At 37.9% G+C, this 19,336-nt stretch overlaps 1 protein-coding gene across 4 annotated transcripts in view; it reads left to right on the forward strand.

Annotated features, from left to right (window-relative positions):
• WDFY3 (WD repeat and FYVE domain containing 3) overlaps window positions 1–19,336 on the forward strand; it is a 270,313-nt gene that overhangs the window by 151,326 nt on the left and 99,651 nt on the right. For all 4 annotated transcript variants that reach the window (XM_065914495.1, XM_065914492.1, XM_065914493.1 and 1 more), the window contains 8 exons: window positions 1,464–1,576; window positions 4,035–4,266; window positions 5,607–5,707; window positions 5,865–6,083; window positions 9,879–10,060; window positions 13,953–14,184; window positions 15,657–15,817; window positions 18,054–18,165. In XM_065914495.1, coding sequence (XP_065770567.1) covers window positions 1,464–1,576; window positions 4,035–4,266; window positions 5,607–5,707; window positions 5,865–6,083; window positions 9,879–10,060; window positions 13,953–14,184; window positions 15,657–15,817; window positions 18,054–18,165 — 1,352 coding nt within the window. The remainder of the gene's footprint in view (window positions 1–1,463; window positions 1,577–4,034; window positions 4,267–5,606; window positions 5,708–5,864; window positions 6,084–9,878; window positions 10,061–13,952; window positions 14,185–15,656; window positions 15,818–18,053; window positions 18,166–19,336) is intronic.

The raw sequence follows: 19,336 nt of genomic DNA on the forward strand, positions 1-19,336 counted from the left end.
CAAGATCTCCCCGGTGCTACCCCTATATTACCATATTCACTTCCTTAACCCACCCCCCACCGCTATCTCTAATCCCTAGAAGCCACTAGCCTTGCAAATGTTATGTAAATTAAATCATACAGTTTATGACCTTTTGTGATAAGCTTTTTCTACTTATTACAGTGCCTTTGAGATGCATCTAAATTGTTGTATATCAACAGTTTGTTTCTTTCTGTTGCTGAGTTGTGTTCCATGGTGTGAATGTACCTTGGATAATTTAGTCATTCAAGAAATAGGTATATTTGAATAACGTTTAATGTAAAAAAGTTATTTTCATCTATGTTTTACAGACAAAGCAGCATTTTAAAAAAAAAGACTTTCCTTTAAGTTACTTAGCCAAACATATTTAATGTGTAAATCATCTTGTCCCACCTTAAAAAAAATACACTCGTATATCTTATCACTTTCGGAATATTAGTTGCTCTCTTTATAAAATAATCTTTTTCTGCTGTTAGAGTACCCCTTTTTCATAAACTTTTAGAACTTTCTTAAAACTGGTTGGACTCTATTTGTAATTAATATTTTTTAACTGACTCCAAGCTAATGGTGGATTAAAAAAAACCTTTGCACTTAGTGTTTGTTAAACAGTATTGTACCAGGCAGTATGGTAGTCCTTATTACACTAACTAATGTGTGCGGTTCATTATTACACTAATTACACTAATTAGACTCTCTGCTTACTTTGACCATCATATTATGGATAAATTCAGAGATCTAAAGTTTTGAAAGCAGCATGGAGATTTCCCCTGATCTTTTTTGGTGATCTGCTACTTTAACAGTAGAGAGTGAATAAGTGAGTGAGAGATACTATCTCATAATACTTGTATTTACTAAATAATTTATATTGCCTACTTAGATAAACAGAGTAAGCAATGGAAACTAACCATTTTGACAGGCTTGGTTTTCACAATGAATGAATTATCAGAAGAGAAGGCTGCATGGTGTTACAAGCACCTAGCTGTCAAGAAGCCATAAGTTACGAGCTAATTATATTGCGCTGTCTCTGTGAAAAACTGACAAATGGTACCTGACTTCTAAATGTTTGGGTGTATTGCTGTAGGGACTTGAAAATTCAAAAAAGTCTTTTTTATTTTATTTTTTCCTTTTACATGATGCCATAAATGTCTAGGTATATAGGGCTGCTATTTGTATAACCCCGCAATATTTCACTATGTTTGTACTCATCAACCTTCCAGAAGAACATGCTCTTCAGTTTTCATTTCCTATCTTGTCAAAATATTTTGTGCTCTTTTCAATGGTTGGTGATGAAAACATAAAATTAATATTGTGTATTATAAAACTGTTTGGATTGCTTTAGCATTTTTGGTTTGTTATAATTCATTAAATCACTTTTTTGTGTGCTTAGTTTATGAATTATATAATGTTCTCAATCAAGGAATAACTTTGCTTTGTTTCCTCTTTAGGGAGTTTTTGCGTTTGGCAAGTCCATTAAATTGTGGTGCCTGGGACAAAAAACTGCTAAAACAATACAGGGTTCACAAACCAAGTTCACTGAGTTACGAGCCAGAGATGAGAAGTAAGTTGACCTTTGAAATTCCCTTTTCTGGGTTTATCTTATAAATGAAAATCATGTTGAGGATGAATATTATTTCAAGAGAAGTTCGACTATGGGAGAAAAGGATTTGTTGATTTTTGTTCATTGTTATTTAAGTAGAAAAACATAATGTCATTGATTGACTGGAGAAGAAGTTGATAGGGATGGCAGAAGAAGCATTGATGTAAGCAACATCCAGAGAAGATGAGAACTATGTACAGAGTAACCCTTGGCTTGGAGGGGGAATGCCTCTTTCTCAGAGGATCCATAATTTCTTTGTTTTTCTCAGTTAGCTTTTGCTGCCTGGACTAATGTGGCTGATGGGACTATTAAAAGACTGAGGCTTTGCAAGATGGTGTGGGAGGACATGGAGAACAGGAAATTTTAAATTCTAATAGAAATAGTTGAGGAGTTACACCAAGAAATATAGGATAGATAGAGGAAGAAGCTAGTGCCAGGCTGGGAGAAGAGGAACAGATCACTGGGAGGGAGAAGAGTGACTTGGCTGAAAAGCAGATGCAGTGAGAGGAAAAGAATGGCAGAACTGAAAGTAGGAAATAGGATAATAACAATCAAAACTGGAGCAATGAGACAAGCAAAGAAGAGGACTGTGCCCGAATTTTGGCTCTGGAGTGAGGCAGAGGTGAAGCTCATCGAAAGAAAGGTGATCATAGAAATGGGGTGTTAGATAGGTTAACATCCCCCATTACCCTGGCGAGAGTTAGCACAGGGAAGAAGGGGGAGTGAAATGCCAACAGGAGTAGATGGGGCCTTCCCTGGTAGTTCAGTTGTTAAGACATTGCCTTTCAGTTTTGGGGGTGCATGTTCAGTCCCTGATGTGGGAGCTGAGAACCCACATACCTCATGCGGGAAGCCAGAACGTGAACAACAGAAGCAATATTGTAGCAAATTCAACAAAAACTTAAAAAAAATTTTTTTAATAAAAATATACTTAAAAAAAAAAAAAGAAAAAACCAACAGTTTTACAAAGACGGCTGTGATAGGATTGCTAATGAGGAGCCTCCAAGGAATAGAAGTTTTTGATAGAAGGATGACGGGAGGGTGTGTTAGCAGAATATAGGAGCTACCTACCCGTCCATCATGGACCATGGAAAAGCACCAGATTCCATCCACTCATGAGCTTTGGGGAAAGAGTGTTCTCACCAGAGAGCTCAGTTGCCCTGGATTTCCTCCCAGCATTAATTCTGTAATTTGTTGGGTTTTAACATTACAGTTTATTTTGTCTGATTGTTAGCCATAGTTAAGGCCTCTGTGTTGATGATTTGAAGTGACCACCTCTAGTGAAGCAGGAAAGAATAAAACTTAAAAGAGTAGAATGCCTTTTTTTTAAATTAGAATGCCCATCCTTAAAGGATGTGGTCATCATTTAGTTCAACCATTTTTTCACGTGAGAATCAAAGAGACTGAATAGCCTTTAACCATTATTTCAACCTTAATATTTCCTGTGGTTTATCAGTGATGAACAAATACTGTGTTCTGGAAACCTAAAGATCTTTGGTGTTCAAACACAGTCTTACTAGAAGACGAGAGTATTTCAGTTTTTCTTATCAATTAATATACATCCCCTACATGTATATATGTTTTTTTGTTGTTTTTGTACTTTACATCGTTCCTTAGAACTGACAAATATAGTTCCTTTCTCTAAGAGAATACTGAAAGATGTTTATGGTTGCCTGAATGGTTAGCACACTTTAGAGTGAAACAGGTAAATTCATGTGGTTTATCTTAAAGAGGGAGTATTTTCTCTATGACATTTGTGATGTATTCCTAAAAGAATAGAACAGCTTGTATAAAGTTTATTTTTTTTGTTCTTGAAATTGTTTACCATTTGCATGCATATAGGGATTTTTCAATTCAAGTATTTTTGTGATCACGTGTTTAATAATTAGAAGAATTAAAAATGGGGAGAAAATGGAAGGAGCAAGTTTCTGCTATTTATGTCTGATTTTTTTTTTAATAAGAAAAATGAGCTGTTTCTTTTATAATGCTTCTCAAATATTTTCTTCTCAAAGATAAATATTAAATAACTTTGTGGAATAAAAGTATAATCTGGTTTCTATGAACATCATTAATTGTAGCTTATAATTAAATTTTACTGTACCAGTGGCTTAGATAGTGATCATTGGTGATTTTTATTCTTTTTCTATCTGATTTATACTTGTTCTCTGTAGTTTCCAACATTTCTGCAGTGTTTTTATTGCTTTAGTAATAAATAACAAAGTAAAAAATTATGATATTTAAGTTTTAAAATGAACATAAATGAAATTAAAACTGGATAATAACTTTAGACTTTAAATGTAAAATTATTGTGTAGATTGAAACTGAAAAAGTAGTATTTAAAATTTAATTAGTCTTGTTAAAGTCATTGTTTTAGAAATCTACATGATATTCTTCCCAAGAGATTTTCTTTGACTTACAGGTAGTATGATCACATCCATGGAAGGTCTGGGTTCTGATAATGTTTTCAGCTTACATGAAGATAACCATTACCGGATAAGCAAGAGCCTAGTGAAATCTGCGGAAGGAAGTACTGTACCCCTAACCAGAGTGAAATGTCTGGTCTCCATGACAACCCCACATGACATCAGACTTCATGGGTCATCAGTTACTCCAGCTTTTGTTGAATTTGACACATCCCTTGAAGGGTTTGGGTAAGAAATTTGCAAAGTAGCCAAACCTTCTATTACTTTATGCCTCAGTCTTGCCTTTGACAAATAGACCTTTGATTTTAAATTTACTGAAGTACATTACAGTATATGCTATATATTTTCAAATGATTGAGTTCTTGAGTATGTTATTTTATTTAAAGTTTTTAGATTTAATTATTTTTATTTATTTATTATGCTGAATAAGTTGGTATGGTATGAGAATCAGCAGTCTAAGGTCCACAGTCCAAACCTGTTTTTGAAATTTTTTTTTCTTTTTTTGTAAATTATGTTTCATTTTAACACAGCCACATTCATTTATGTGTATATATTATTTATAATATTTTCATGCTGGAGTACAAAATTGTGATAGAGACTATGTGGTCTGCAAAGCATAAAATATTGATGTTCAGGCCTGCTCAAGAAACTGTTTATAACACCTGATTTATAAGTTACATATAACATACAAATTAAAATTATTTTAAAAGATCTTTGCCTAGGTTTTGTCATCATTTTTTTCCCTCAAATGATCTAACTTACTAGCTTACACATTATTCAGTTACTGTCACATTAAATGAGTAAATATTTGCAAGTGGCAGAAAAAAACTTTAGTAGTAGAAGTAACAATAAAGAGTCTAGGGGGCTTCCCTGGTGGCCTACTCGTTAGGATTCTGGTTTTCACTACGCTGGCCCAGTTCAGTTCCTGGTTGGGGAACTGAGAATCCTGCAAGTTGCAAGTCCAAACAGAAAAAAAAAAAAGAGACACTCCTCTGCTTATAAGTTCTAGAATAAAATATATTCATCGTTTTTTAAAAAGTTATCTATAGCAAATCTAGAAGAGTATATTTATAAAGTCACTAGCCTCAAAATGGATATAAATGCTAAAAGATCTATATCTGTACTAGTTGTTGGTGGGATTCTTATACATAAATTGTGTTTTAAGAACAGTGTTATGGATTATTATCAGGAAATTAAAACACGTGGGACTGGGCAAAACGAATCAGAACAGTGTTAACAGAGGAGAGTGACTCACTAGGCAGGGCCACAAGGGACTTTCTCTGTAAATATGATGATGAAATTGTTCCAGTATCTTGAACAGGGTTGTATACTGGTGCATTTTACCATGTGCAAATTATACTATGATTTTTTTTTTAATTTAAAGTGTTTTTTTATATTCTCAAAATTAAAAGAAGGGAAGGACTTTGTTAGGCATCCAGACTTACTCCATAATCTCTTATCTCTGATCACCCTTAAATAATGGTAGTTTGTTTCACTGTGGTAAATACATAGCAATAAGAGAAGAAAACAGTTGCCCTCTAAAATGTACTTTATCTTTTACTTAACAGCTGCCTGTTCCTGCCCAGCCTGGCCCCTCACAATGCCCCTACAAACAACGCTGTCACAACAGGTCTTATTGATGGGGCCGTGGTCAGCGGCATTGGTTCCGGTAAGTACTACTTTCTCTGTTTATGAGATTCTTTTTTTTTTTTTTTTTCAGCAGACTATATATTATTTAGAGATTTTGCTTTTTCTGACACCTTTTTCAAGTACAAATATGAGTCAACACAAACTCTCTCATTGTTATTTTTCTATTTTCACTTTAGGTGAACGATTCTTCCCTCCTCCATCTGGCTTAAGCTACTCCAGCTGGTTTTGCATTGAACATTTTAGTTCTCCTCCTAGTAACCACCCAGTCAGACTCCTTACTGTTGTTCGTCGAGCAAATTCTTCTGAGCATCATTATGTATGCCTTGCCATAGTTCTCTCTGCTAAAGACCGGTCTCTGATTGTCTCCACCAAAGAGGAACTACTCCAAAATTATGGTCAGTATCTGCCTTTTTCTTTTTGCTTCCTGGCAATTATTAGAAGTACCAAGCTTCATTGTAATATTCAGTTTTGAGGTCCAGTAGTAATTCTTCTCTCATTTAAATTATTATAGAATAGAATAGGTCATATGATAGCTTGAAGATTGTTTACCGGTGAAATTTCAGGGCACTTTCACTTTCAAAAGAGACTTAGATAGAAAACAGTGGAGAGAGGTCCTAAAATAAGGATTCATCTCTGCTCGCCAAGAAATCACAGCTTTTGCTAGGAAAGCAGGATGCTTGTTCAATACATTTTAGTAAGGATTTTCATTGGCTGTGAATTCGGCTTAACTAATGAATATTCATTGAGCACCTGCCTACCATATGTGCCACTCTGTGCTAGACACAATAACATTTTAATTACTTTATTCACTGCTAACCTTCAAGGCTTAATACTGACCATTTAATAATCCTAATTCTCTTAATTCCCTCCAACATGCCATACCGTTACATTGCTGACTTCAAACTCAAGGCATTCATGAAGATCTTCTTAAAAGATACAAATGAAATAATATAGAAATATCAGTTCACTGAATTTTATTTGCTCTGAATGTAAGCATTTGTATATAAACATACCTCTTTTTTATCATCTAATTTTGTCTTTTAACTAATTAAATAAAATAGTAGCATATATTGCTTCACCTGTAGTCACTTTTCACTTATTAATTGAATATGAATATTAACTCATTAGTTAGATAGTAAGGCTTCTTGACTTAGGATTCTTAACCACGATGAGCACAGAGTTAGGCATCAATACAGGAATTGTTTTAAAATCCTTTATTTGCCCATTTTGTGGGATTTGATTCTGTTTCTATTTTCTTCTTAATCAAGACTACCTCCAGTCTTGCAATTTGAGATACCTACACCCTCCATTCTTTCACTATGTCTCTGACCTCTCTTGCAGTTTCCTTCAACAGCTTTCTCTTCCATCTTCCTCTTAAAATTCACATTCTTCAAGCTTTTATGCTTAGTCTTTGTACTCAACCAGCTTTTCATGGGAAAACATCAATTTTCTGTTAGCATTATATCTTTGTAACCTCAGGGACACTGTGAAGTTAAATTTTTTAATTTGTCTGTGTCCCAGGCTTTGTCCTCATATGTTCACTGCACAGTAGACATCTTAATGTGAATAAAAGTCAACAGAAATATTTGTTCTTAAAATCTGCATTTCCTTCTGTTTTCCTGTCTTGGTGAGGAACACCCTCACTAGCAATGATCCTGTCTTTGATTGTTGTTCAGTTGCTGGTTGTGTCAGACTCTTTGCGACCCCATGGACTACAGCACATCAGGCTTCCCTCTCCTCTGTCTCCTGGAGTTTGCTCAAACTCATGTCCATTCAATTGGTGATGCCATCCAACCGCCTCATCCTCTGCTCCCCTCTTCTCTTCCTGCCCTCAATCTTTCCTTGCATCAGGGTCTTTTCCAGTGAGTCATCTCTTTGCATCAGGTGGCCAAAGTATTGGAGCTTCAGCATCAGTCCTTCCAACGAATATTCAGAATTGATTTCCTTTAGGATTGATTGGTTTGATCTCCTTGCTGTCCAAGGGACTCTCAAAGAGTCCTCCAGCACCACAGCTTGAAAGCATCAATTCTTTGTCACTCACCTTTCTTTATGGTCCAAGTCTCATAGCCATACATGACTACTGGAAAAACCATAGCTTTGACCATATGGACTTTTGTCAGCAAAGTGATGTCTTTGCTTTTTAATATGTTGTCTAGGTTTGTCATAGCTTTCCTTCCAAGGAGCAAGCTATCCTGTCTAGATACCTCAAATCATCCTTGGAGCTTCAGTTGGGAAGCTACCCCCCTTTCTACTGAGTCGTACTGTACTGTCCCTCCTTAATGTTGCTTGAATTTTCCTTTCCTCCCTATGCCCACTGTCATAACCTTTGTTTAATATTCTTTACCACTTACCTGGACTTCAAAGATTTTAATTTTTATTTTGTTTTTGTCTGTTTACCCTACCAGAAGTCTTAAGTTCCCACTCATGATACTTCTATTTTTGTAACCTGGACCCTACCACCTAAAAATTGCAAAGGGAATAATGAGTTAAGTGAATAATAATGGAGAATTTAGAAAGAGGATAGAATGTAGTAGAAAAGTTTGGATTGGGTCTGGGGATATTTCAACAAAAAATGTTTTCTAACTATATCATTCATTGAATATAATTTATAAGACCACAGTAGTTAATATATCATTGGAAATTGTAGTAACATATACATTAGTAATATTAACAATATTACGTTTATAAGCATCTATTCTCTGAACAGCTATAGTTTATTAAGATGCCTAGGTAACTTAAAGTTGTCAGAACCAGTTGGCTCACTAAATATCCTGAAACACCACTGAATGCTGGGTGTATCTTAGTTTAAGCCTGAGTCAGAATGTGAAGCTCTCAGAAAAATTTTTCATCTTCTGCAACTCTCAAGAGGATTCAGTCTGTTAATCAGGGAAGAGAGAGGGAAGAGTTCTTGGTTTCCACCCATACCTTTTATCTTTTCTTTTGCATCCCTCAGTCCATGACACTAGACCTCATCAATAGATGTATACCCTGAATCATCATTTAACAATAAAATCTTGGCTTTTCAGTGTATGAAAATATTTTAAGATTCCAAAAATATGATGTTTTATTTGTACTTGTTTCTTCAAATAATAAAAACTTTTAATCCTCAGTATATTATATGAGCTTGTCCTGAAAACCACTGGGTCTACATTAAGGTGAATGGTTAAGATTAGCTCTTTTTTAAAATTTTCTTGGGTTGTGGGAAGGAATGAGTTTTTAACATCTGGATTTCTGCTGCTGACCCATCTTCTTTGAATTCTTGTAAAAGATAAATTAATTTTAACTACTTTAGCATTAAGTTAATACTTAACCCATTATATCCTGGCATGATTTGGCAACATACTCGGTAGCAGAGGGAAGCCAGATTAGAGTCAAGACATGATTGCAAATGTTATCAAATCCCCAGAGCAAAAGAAAATATCTTTCCGATTAAAAAATAAATTAAAAAAGAAAAATTTTTCCACTCTACAAATCACTTTGTTACCAACAGTTGTCAGCTGAAGGTCAAGGCCGTACAACTACAAAGTAAGAAAAATAGTTGCCCACCTTGTATCACTGAACAGAGCATAAAGCAAAAACAAACTGTTTAATTTTCTTGTTTATTTTTCAAACCAATTCTATAATCCATTGCATGTCACACTATGATTTTAAAAGATGTTTTATAACAGACTCTGATGGGTAGTATTCAACTAATCTCTTTTTGTCCATCGTAAATTTATTTTACAGTCTATTAATTTTTCATTTCTTTAGTTATCATAACTTTGATTATGACTATGTATCGTGAGCAGAAATGAGCAAAATATATCCCAAGTTTTACTTTTTACTATGGATTAAGTTATTCAATGAATAAGGTATTTTTATTTACATCATCATCATCATAGTCTGCGCTTCCCAGGTGACTCAGTGGTAAAGAATCCACCTGCTGATGCAGGAGACATGGGTTCAATCTCTGGGTCAGGAAGACGCCCCTGGAGAAGGAAATGTGACCATCTCCAGTGTTCTTGCCAGGGAAATCCCATGGACAGAGGAGCCTGGCAGGAAACAGACCACCGGGTCGCAAGAGTCGGATGCAACTTAGCGACTGCACAACAGCAAGATATTAGTCCAGCAGGGAGTGGAAGTCTCAGTGTGAATAACTGTTAGAATGAGGATGATGATGAGTTTTCAATTTCTTCCCCCTCCTCCTTCAGTTGATGATTTTAGTGAAGAATCCTCTTTCTATGAGATTCTGCCATGCTGTGCTCGCTTCCGCTGTGGAGAACTGATTGTTGAGGGACAGTGGCATCACCTGGTTCTGGTGATGAGCAAAGGGATGCTGAAGAACAGCACTGCAGCCCTCTACATTGACGGCCAGCTTGTCAGCACTGTGAAGGTGAGCGTGCTCAGAAACCCACCTTAAAAGACAGTTCAGTGGTGTGTGCAAAGCATTTATGTGTGTGTTTGCAGGGGTATTTTTTTTTTTTTAAATACTGGCTTAATTTTAATTTGTCCTTCAGTGCCCATTTAAAACAGTATGTGAGAGTCATAGGACTGGCTAATTCATGTCACTTTATTAGAAATAAAGGAGGTGTTACAAGGTACTGAAGATGTCAGTGAATAGCACAGTGCTTGAGCACTGAAGGACAAGCACTCACCGGATTGGTAAGTGCTTTTTCCCCATGGAGAAACCAGTTGGATGGCTGGAAACCAGATTTGTTGTTCTTGTTATTCAGCTGCTAAGTCATGTCTGACTCTGCAACCCTCTGGACTGTAGCCCGCCAGGCTCCTCTGAGGGATTTCCCAGGCAAGAATACTGGAGCCAGCAGCCATTTCCTTCTTCAGGGAATCTTCCTGACCCGAGGATCAAACCCTCATCTCCTGCATTGGCAAGTGGGTTCTTTACCAGCTGAGCCACGAGGAAGCCCCTAGATGCCTCAATAAACAATGAACACATGATTTTGTCACTTCATTGTTACTACTGTATGCAGTCCAGTACATTCTGTTTTCCTTTAGAGTTTGAATTGTTTTTATTCATATTTGTTTTCAGATCAACAGGATTAGTCCCTGAAAATAATATTTTGTGTTTCCTTATTGTTTGTTGAATGAATGAATGAATGAATGCATACACATTATTCTCTATAGCTGTACTACAGTTTTCAGAAGAGAGGCAAGAGAGTTGATGTAACAAGTAAAGAATCCCAAGGTCCTTTTTTAAGTCGGGATGAATTCTGCATGTTACTTTCTACCAAACTGTGTTTAGCAAGCTCTTAAAGTTCTTTAACTTTGAAAAAAGATGGTATCCATTTTTATAAAGTTATCACTTGAAGGAAGCAACAAAGATGAATTAGGCTTTTTTCTGAATTGAAGTTTAAAAAGTAGTGAAATGGGCCACCTTTGAATACATTTCCTTCCTTAATGATATTTTACTGTGACATTGTTTCAACATGATAAACCCTGAAAGGAACTCTGTGGGAATAGTCATATGTTTTCTTTGTATAGAGGACTGCATTTGAAATGGGCTTATAGATTCTTTAGAAGGTTGCTCCTTCATTATATTTAGTATTAATAGTATTGAAAATAAAAATGTCTAACTTCTAGGATTGTGAAGTTGGAAATTTATTATTGATATATTGATATTATCATCATTATCATTACTATGCCTTTGGGAAGTCACAGTCCTCTGAAACTAACCTTTAGGTCAAATGTTGTTCTTCATATTCATACTCTTAACATCACAGGGAGCTGTTCTTTAATAAGCACAGAATAATAGATGTGATCTGCAGCTGGGATAGTGTTAAGACAAAACAATCTATGGAAATGTTGCACGCACTTGTCAACAGATGAGAGTTGCTTGTACTGTAAGAAGCTACTTGATTTCCTGATCTCTTACACTCTATAATTATATGTTTACTATAATAATTGAATGACAGTTTAAGCATCTTGTCAGTAAACAGTAGTATAATTTCAAATCTAAAAATATATTTTTCACTGAGATTAAACTGTGTATATAAATTATAACCCCCTTCATGGATCACAGCCTTGTCATGGAGAAGGGGCTTGCATAACTCAATGGAGCTATGAGCCATGCCATGCAGGGCCACCCAAGACAGATGGGTCATAGCAAAGAGATATTAAGGGAATATTTTATGCAAGGATGGGTTTGATAAAGGACAGAAATGGTAAGGACCTAACACAAGCAGAAGAGATTAGAAAAAGGTGGCAAGAGTCCACAGATGAACTATACAAGAATGGACTTAATGACCCAGATAACCATGATGGTGCAGTCACTCACCTACAGCCAGACACCCTGGAATGAAAGTTAAGTTGGCCTTAGGAAGCATTACTATGAACAAAGCTAGTGGAGGTAACAGAATTCCAACTGAGCTATTTAAAGTCATGAAAGATGGTGCTGTATTTTAACAGCATTTAACATTTTAGTTGCACTCAACATGTCAGCAAATTTGGAAAACTCAACAGTGGCCATAGGACTAGAAAAGGTCAGTTTTCATTCCAATCCCAAAGAAAGGCAATGCCAAAGAAAGTTGAAACTACTATATAATTGTGCTCATTTCACATGCTATGCTCAAAATTCTTCAAGATAGCTTTCAGCAGTATGTGAACCAAGAACTTCCAGATGTACAAGCTGGATTTTGGAAAGGCAGAGGAACCAGAGATGAAATTGCCAACATCTGTTGAATCATAGAAAAAGGAAAGTTCCAAAAAAAATCTGCTACTGCTCACATCTGACTGCACTAAAGCCTTTGACTGTATGGATCACAACAAACTGAGGATAAGTCTTACAGAGATCAGACTATGAGACCACCTCACCTGTCTCCTTAGACACCTGTATGTGTGTTAAGAAGCAACAGTGAGAACCGGAACTAGTAACAACAGACTGGTTCAAAATTGGGAAAGGAGTACAACAAAGCTATATATTGTCACCTTGCTTATTTAACTTATATGCAGAGTACATCATGCGAAATGCTGAGCTGAATGAATCACAAGCTGAAATCAAGATTGCCAGGATAAATATCAACAACCTTACATATGCTGATGATACCACTCTAATGGCAGAAAGTAAAGAACTCAAAAGCCTTTTGATGAAGGAAAAAGAGAAAACTGAAAAAGCTCGCTTGAAACCCAGCATTCAAAAACCTAAGATCATGGCATCTGGTCCCATCACTTCATGACATTTGGAAGAGGGAAAAATGGAAGCAGTGACGGATTTTATGTCCTTGGACTCCAAAATCACTACAGACAGTGACTACAGCCATGAAATTAAAAGACGCTTCCTCCTTGGAAGGAAAGCTATGACAAACCTAGACAGCGTATTAAAAAGCAGAGACATCATTTTGCCGACAAACGTCCGTATAGTCAAAGCTATGGTTTTTCCATTAGTCATGTACAGATGTAAAAATTGGATCATAGAAAAGGTTGAGCACCGAAGAATTGATGATTTTGAGTTGTAGTGCTGGAGAAGACTCTTGAGAGTCCCTTGGACATCAAGGAGATCAAACCAGTCATTCCTAAAGGAAATCAATCCTGAATATTCATTGGAAGTAGTAGTGATACTGGAACTGAGGCTCTAATACTTTGGCCACCTGGCTCCAAAGAGCCAGCTCATTGGAAAAGACCCTGATGCGGAGAAAGATTGAGGTGCAAAAGGATCAGGTGGTGGCAGAGAATGAGATGGTTGGGTGGCATCACCAACTCAATGGACATGAGTTTGTGCAAACTCTAGAAGATAATGGAGGCATGCTGCAGTCCCTGGTGTCACAAACTGTTGGGGCAACTGAATGTCAGTAACAACATAAATTATTTAATACTCATTTTTCTAATATTTGTATAGCACTTCACTCATTCATCATAGAACACTTCATACAGCTTTATTCAACAGACTCACACTGCAAGTGTCATAACTAAATGCAAGACTGCCTGCCTAAACATAGTTGGAAAGTTCTTTTTATATCAACCTGAAAATTCCATAACAGCACCATTAATTTCATTTGCAAACCAGAGAGGAGTAGTATCCCTATATTTGCCTGTTACCCTTTCTAGCATTAGATGGTTTATCTGTATTACAGAGTTCAGTTACAGATTTCCATCTTGCGCATCACTTTCTAGAATCTTGGCCTACTCTTATCTTTCCGGGCTCAACAACATTTGTATATTTATAAAGTTGTATAGCCCTGGGATAATGAAAATCTGCATTTGAAAAATGGTTATTTTCCTAGTGACAGTGTTTGGGGTTGAATCTCACAAATTTGCTTTCCTTTTCTTTACAGCTTCATTATGTTCACATTACTCCCGGGGGCTCAGGCTCTGCCAATCCACCGGTGGTTAGCACAGTCTATGCCTACATTGGTACTCCACCCGCCCAGCGCCAAATTGCTTCTTTGGTTTGGCGCCTGGGACCTACACACTTTCTAGAAGAAGTATTACCTCCTTCAAGTGTTACCACCATTTATGAACTAGGACCAAATTATGTGGGAAGCTTTCAGGCCGTATGTATGCCATGTGAGTGAGTAACTTATTCTTTGTTCTTGAAATTGTATGAGTTACCTCCTGTGATATAAATGTGTGAATAAGTGCATATGTGTAGATAAGATTATACATTATGCTTGTCTAATAAAAGGGCCTTCTCCTCTGCGTTTCTTCAGCATGAAACTGTTAACCTCTCTCTGCTATTCACAATAGCATCCCGTCCATTCTTGTTTCTTGTCTTCATGTCTGATCACTGGTTTTCCAGTTTCTCTTCTTGGCTCCAAGATGTAGGTGTGTACTTTTAACAGTCTAACCCCAACCTTCTTCTCTCTTGTCATTTCTCCTATTACATGAAGCCATTGAAAGTGTATGTCCTTTGGGAAGAGGAAAGAAGGAAGAGTCTGACAAACACACACATACATTCTTTAGCCTGGACCAGTTATCATCAGTTTCTCTCGTTGCTTTATTCCTGCAGTCCACTCCTGTTATCCTTTATTCCAAAAGGAATTTAGAATCAGAGAGCTGATGTTAAGCTCCAGTTCTTTGGTAGTACTTTCCAAATGTTACCTTCCCTTCCCTTGTTCTCATTCTACCAAAGTTCTAAGTAGATTTGGGACAAGTATACTATGAATGATAACAATACTATGGCTATGTAATTTTGCTTTCACTTAGTTTCTTGATTCAGATAGTGTCTAATAATAGCTAACACTGACTGAGCACTTAATATGTGCTGAATAAATTGATACCCATGAAGGACATAGCTGATCTGGGCCCCTCACAAGTATCCATTCATCTCAAAACACCAGGACTTAGGAGCTATTATTATCATCCACATTGTACAAATGAGGAAACTAAGATGCAGAGATGTATAGGTCACACAGCTTTTAAGTGATAAAGCAGAGGTTCACACTTAAGTCACCTTCTTCAGAACTACTCTGCTATGTCTACTAGAGGAGTAAAGAGAGGCATATTTGAGAGCTGTCATTGGGGAGGAGACCTAATGCTACAAAGTTCACAGATGTTCCACTCATTCCCTTGTTCCTTGGAACCAAGAGAAAGTGTTTTGTAATTCCTTTAGTAATAGTTAGAACTCTTCTTCTTCCTTTACATCATGCTACCTAGTAAGTATATTTTAAGAGTAAAACTTGGGATGCAAAGCTTTATGTTATTTAGTCGCTAAGTCATGTGCAACTCTTGAGACCCCATGGACTGTAGCCTGCCAGGCTCCTCTGTCCATGGGATTCCCCAGGCAAGAATACTGGAGTGGGTTGCCATTTCTTTCTCCATGCAAAGCTTTATGACTGGATGGTTTTTCCTTATTTTCTGATAAAGAAATAAATGAAGAGCTGGAAATTAAATCAAACAGTTTCTGAATTTTAGCTCCTTGTTCCAGAATAAAAGATTTTCAAAGCTACCCATTTAAAAATGATAATAAGAATTTAGAAGGTATCTTAGGATCAAGAGAAAAGCTGATAATTTTGAAAAGGATTATTCTTCTTTTGAAGGTAAAGATGCAAAATCCGAAGGTGTGGTCCCGTCTCCTGTATCATTAGTACCAGAGGAAAAGGTGTCATTTGGCCTCTATGCACTGTCCGTGTCCGCCTTGACAGTGGCGAGAATCCGGAAGGTATACAACAAGCTGGACAGCAAAGCCATCGCTAAGCAGGTAAACAGAATGATTTCCTGGGGACCACAGCTGATGCTCCCTGCAAAGGTGTTCCAGAGCTTTCTCTAGCACCCTCCCCACCCCACCCCCCAAGCAGGAGTGGTTGCTAAAAACAGCATTTTTCATGTATTACTTTGGTTTATTTTGCTTTGGATTTAAGCCACAACATTTTTAGCCATTTAGTGTAATTTGGAAGAGTGAGAATTTCCTTCCAAGTGGCCAATTTATATTCTTATATTTTCATTGACAATTAAGAAATTGAACCGTGGGAAACTAAAGAACATAACTGCTATTTTAATTTTTTTCTGGATAACTTACTAAACGCCAGGTACCATTTTGTTCAGGACACCGCAGTAGACAAAAAGTAAATCCCTGCCTTTATTAACGTTCTTACATTCTGGTGGAAGAGACAGATAGTAATAACAAAAGAAATAATCTGATCATAGAGTATGTTGGAAGATGAAGAGTGCTAGGTAGAAAAACCAAGCCAGAAAGGGGAGAGAGAGAAGCTGATAGTTCAGAAAGGGGAGAGAGAGAAGCTGATAGTTTTAGTGGGAGGGTCAGAGGAGGCCTCCCTGAGAAGGTGAAATTGGAGCAGCCTTGAGAGAGAGAAGGCAGCATAGAATGGTGTGTGTATGGGGGGAGGGAGGGGAGTGTGCATTCCAGGAATACTAGTGCTGGAGCCCTGAGGGGACAGTACAGGCCTGCCAGAGAGGCAGGTGTGGCCAGAAGGAAAGGAGAGAAGGCCTGGGTAATAGGCCAGGTGAAAATGGAGTCCCGTGTTCTGATCTGAAGAAAACTATAGGAAGAGTAGTTTGGGGGTGGTGAAGGAGGTATTGAGAATTATGTTTTGGAAGATTTTGATGTCTCCATTAAGAGGCTTCTCAAAGCCACTGAAAAGAGGAGTTGGTTCAGGGGAGAGGTTTGAATGCCAGGGTTGTTCCTGCTGCTGCTGCTGAGTCACATCAGTCGTGTCCGACTCTGTGCGACCCCATCCCTGGGATTCTCCAGGCAAGACCACTGGAGTGGGTTGCCATTTCCTTCTCTAATGCATGAAAGTGAAAAGTGAAAGTGAAGTCGTTCAGTCGTGTCAGACTGTTCTCGACCCCATGAACTGCAGCCCACCAGGCTCCTCTGTCCATGGGATTTTCCAGGCAAGAGTACTGGAGTGGGTTGCCATTGCCTTCTCTGAGGGTTGTGCCTAGGTGGTGGTAAAGCCATGAGACTAGGTGCAGTCACCAGAGAGGAGATGTAGGTAGAGAAGACAAAAGGTTTACAGAGATCTGGCACATTCCAGTGTCACGGACCTGGGGGGATGATGAAGAACCCGCAGGGAAGACCAAGGAGCCAGCACGGAAGGGGAAAGTGAGGCGAGTCTGGTGTCGAAAGCAGTGATTCACTGTGGATGTGTCAGAGCTGTCAGGAGGGGTGAAGGCTGAGGACTGACCATCAGGTTTAGGAAGGTGGAGTCATCAGTGAACTTGAGAAGATATTTTGACTGTTGAGGGGAGGCAAAGTCAAGGGGAAGGAAATCAAGAGGCTGGAGGGAAAGGATTTGGGAATACTAAGTATTGACAAGCTCTTAAGCCAGAGGCTTGCCTGTGAATAGATATATCTCTCTTCTGAGAAACATAAACCACATAAATTTAGTTCTACAGATAACAACAGAATTAAGTATATGAATTACATTTTTTTGCTTTAAAAGCAAATTGTGTATGTCTGTGCAAAATATATTTCTTTTGTGTGGGCATGTTTTATCCATAAACTTTTGAGCAATTTATGCGACATTTATTTGCATATGGTGTAAAGCGATTTTTTTTGCTTTGCTCTCCAACTTGTAAACTTTCCCCTTGCCCCTGTGAGGGTGGATGCTGACAGTGCCTTATATTCATTATATGATACTCACTGATCAGAGATACTAGGAGGCAGTGAGTGTTGAGAACCTTTATACCACAACCGAGTTTCATTCAGAAGGACCCCAGAGCTGTTCCCCAAGACCTCCTCACCTCCTTTCTCACGGTGGATTGTATTAATATTTCACTTACTTCCTCCGAGTTTCCACACCTTTGCAAGCATTTGCACATTTTTAAAAAATGAACGCTCCTGTTTTTTAACCTTCTGAGAAGTTGAGAGAGCGAAGTTATGTTCCCCATTCATGTTCTTTTTTCTTTTCCAGTCAGAATGTTGAGACCATTCCTCTCTCATGACATTTTTTCCTTTCCTGTTTGTTCTTCAGTTAGGCATTTCCTCCCACGAGAACGCCACTCCTGTGAAGCTGATCCACAACTCTGCAGGACACCTCAACGGGCCCGCGCGGACAGTTGGGGCTAGTCTGATTGGATACTTGGGTGAGTCCCACTGCCTCTTCCTTTCAGGCTTCTTTGTGGTGATGGTTTGGTCACTGAGTCACGTCCAGCTCTTTGTGACCCCGTGCTCGGTAGCCCGCCAGACTCCTCTGTCCATGGGGTTTCCAAGGCAAGAGTATTGGAATGGGTCACCATTTCCTTCTCCAGGGGATCTTCCCAACCCAAGGACTGAAACCATGTCTCCGCATTAGTAAGTGGCTGCTTTACCACTGAGCCGCTAGGGAAGCCCTCCGACTTCTTTATTTGCCTTCAGATCGCTTTAACTTTCTCATTTGACTGTGGTGTCCTAAGTTCATATTCTACACTGCTGACCTGTCATGTTCTACAGTATTCAAAGGCTAATGTCAGTCCTAAACTCCAGTGAACTTTAAAAATTATAACCTTTTATAAAATTCCATTAACTTAACCCTGTCTTTTGTCAATGCTGATGAGCACTGACTGTATGCTGCTATATAATTTCAAGGAGATGTTAACACTCCATTGAGGGATAGATATAAAGACTTGGAACTACTGATGATTGCTACATGATTTGGTGCCACAGTGAAGACACGTGTGGTGCTTCTGTTTTTGGAAATGAGCTAGAAATTAGAACTTCAGAGTAGGAGCCCTGTGGATCCAAGTATAATTAAAAGTCAGAGCTGCAGAGCCTCAGACCTCATATCTGCTTAGAAATAGTGGATCATTTTGATTAGATAGAATTTTGAAACATAACCAAATCAGGCCATTCAAAATCCAAAACGTGCAATTATGTATTCTAATCTGCAAATCAGTATGTAAGATGAAAGTGTTAGTCTCAGACTGAGACAGAAGTCTCAGTCTTCTGTCTATGGGATTTCCCAGGCAAGAAGACTGGAGTGGGTTGGTGTTTCCTTCTCCAAGGGACCTTCCCAACCCAGGTTTCCTGCATTGCAGGCAGATTCTTTACTGCCTGAGCCACTAGGGAAGCCCAGTATATAGTGTGTATTCCTTTTAAAATTAACGAAAAATGTTATTCCAGTCAGTGTCCTACGTTTATCAGTCCTTGGCACGTCTTTGAACTTTTTCTTTTTGTCCATATTGTACTGCTAAAAGTTTCCTTTATGCTAGTAAAGGAAGTTCGCTAGTAAACCACCTTTATGGTAGCTTTTCTTTATTCACCTCAGGAGATATTTCC

The sequence above is a fragment of the Muntiacus reevesi genome, chromosome 22, assembly GCF_963930625.1.
Source record: "Muntiacus reevesi chromosome 22, mMunRee1.1, whole genome shotgun sequence".
Taxonomy (NCBI): Eukaryota; Metazoa; Chordata; class Mammalia; order Artiodactyla; family Cervidae; genus Muntiacus; species Muntiacus reevesi.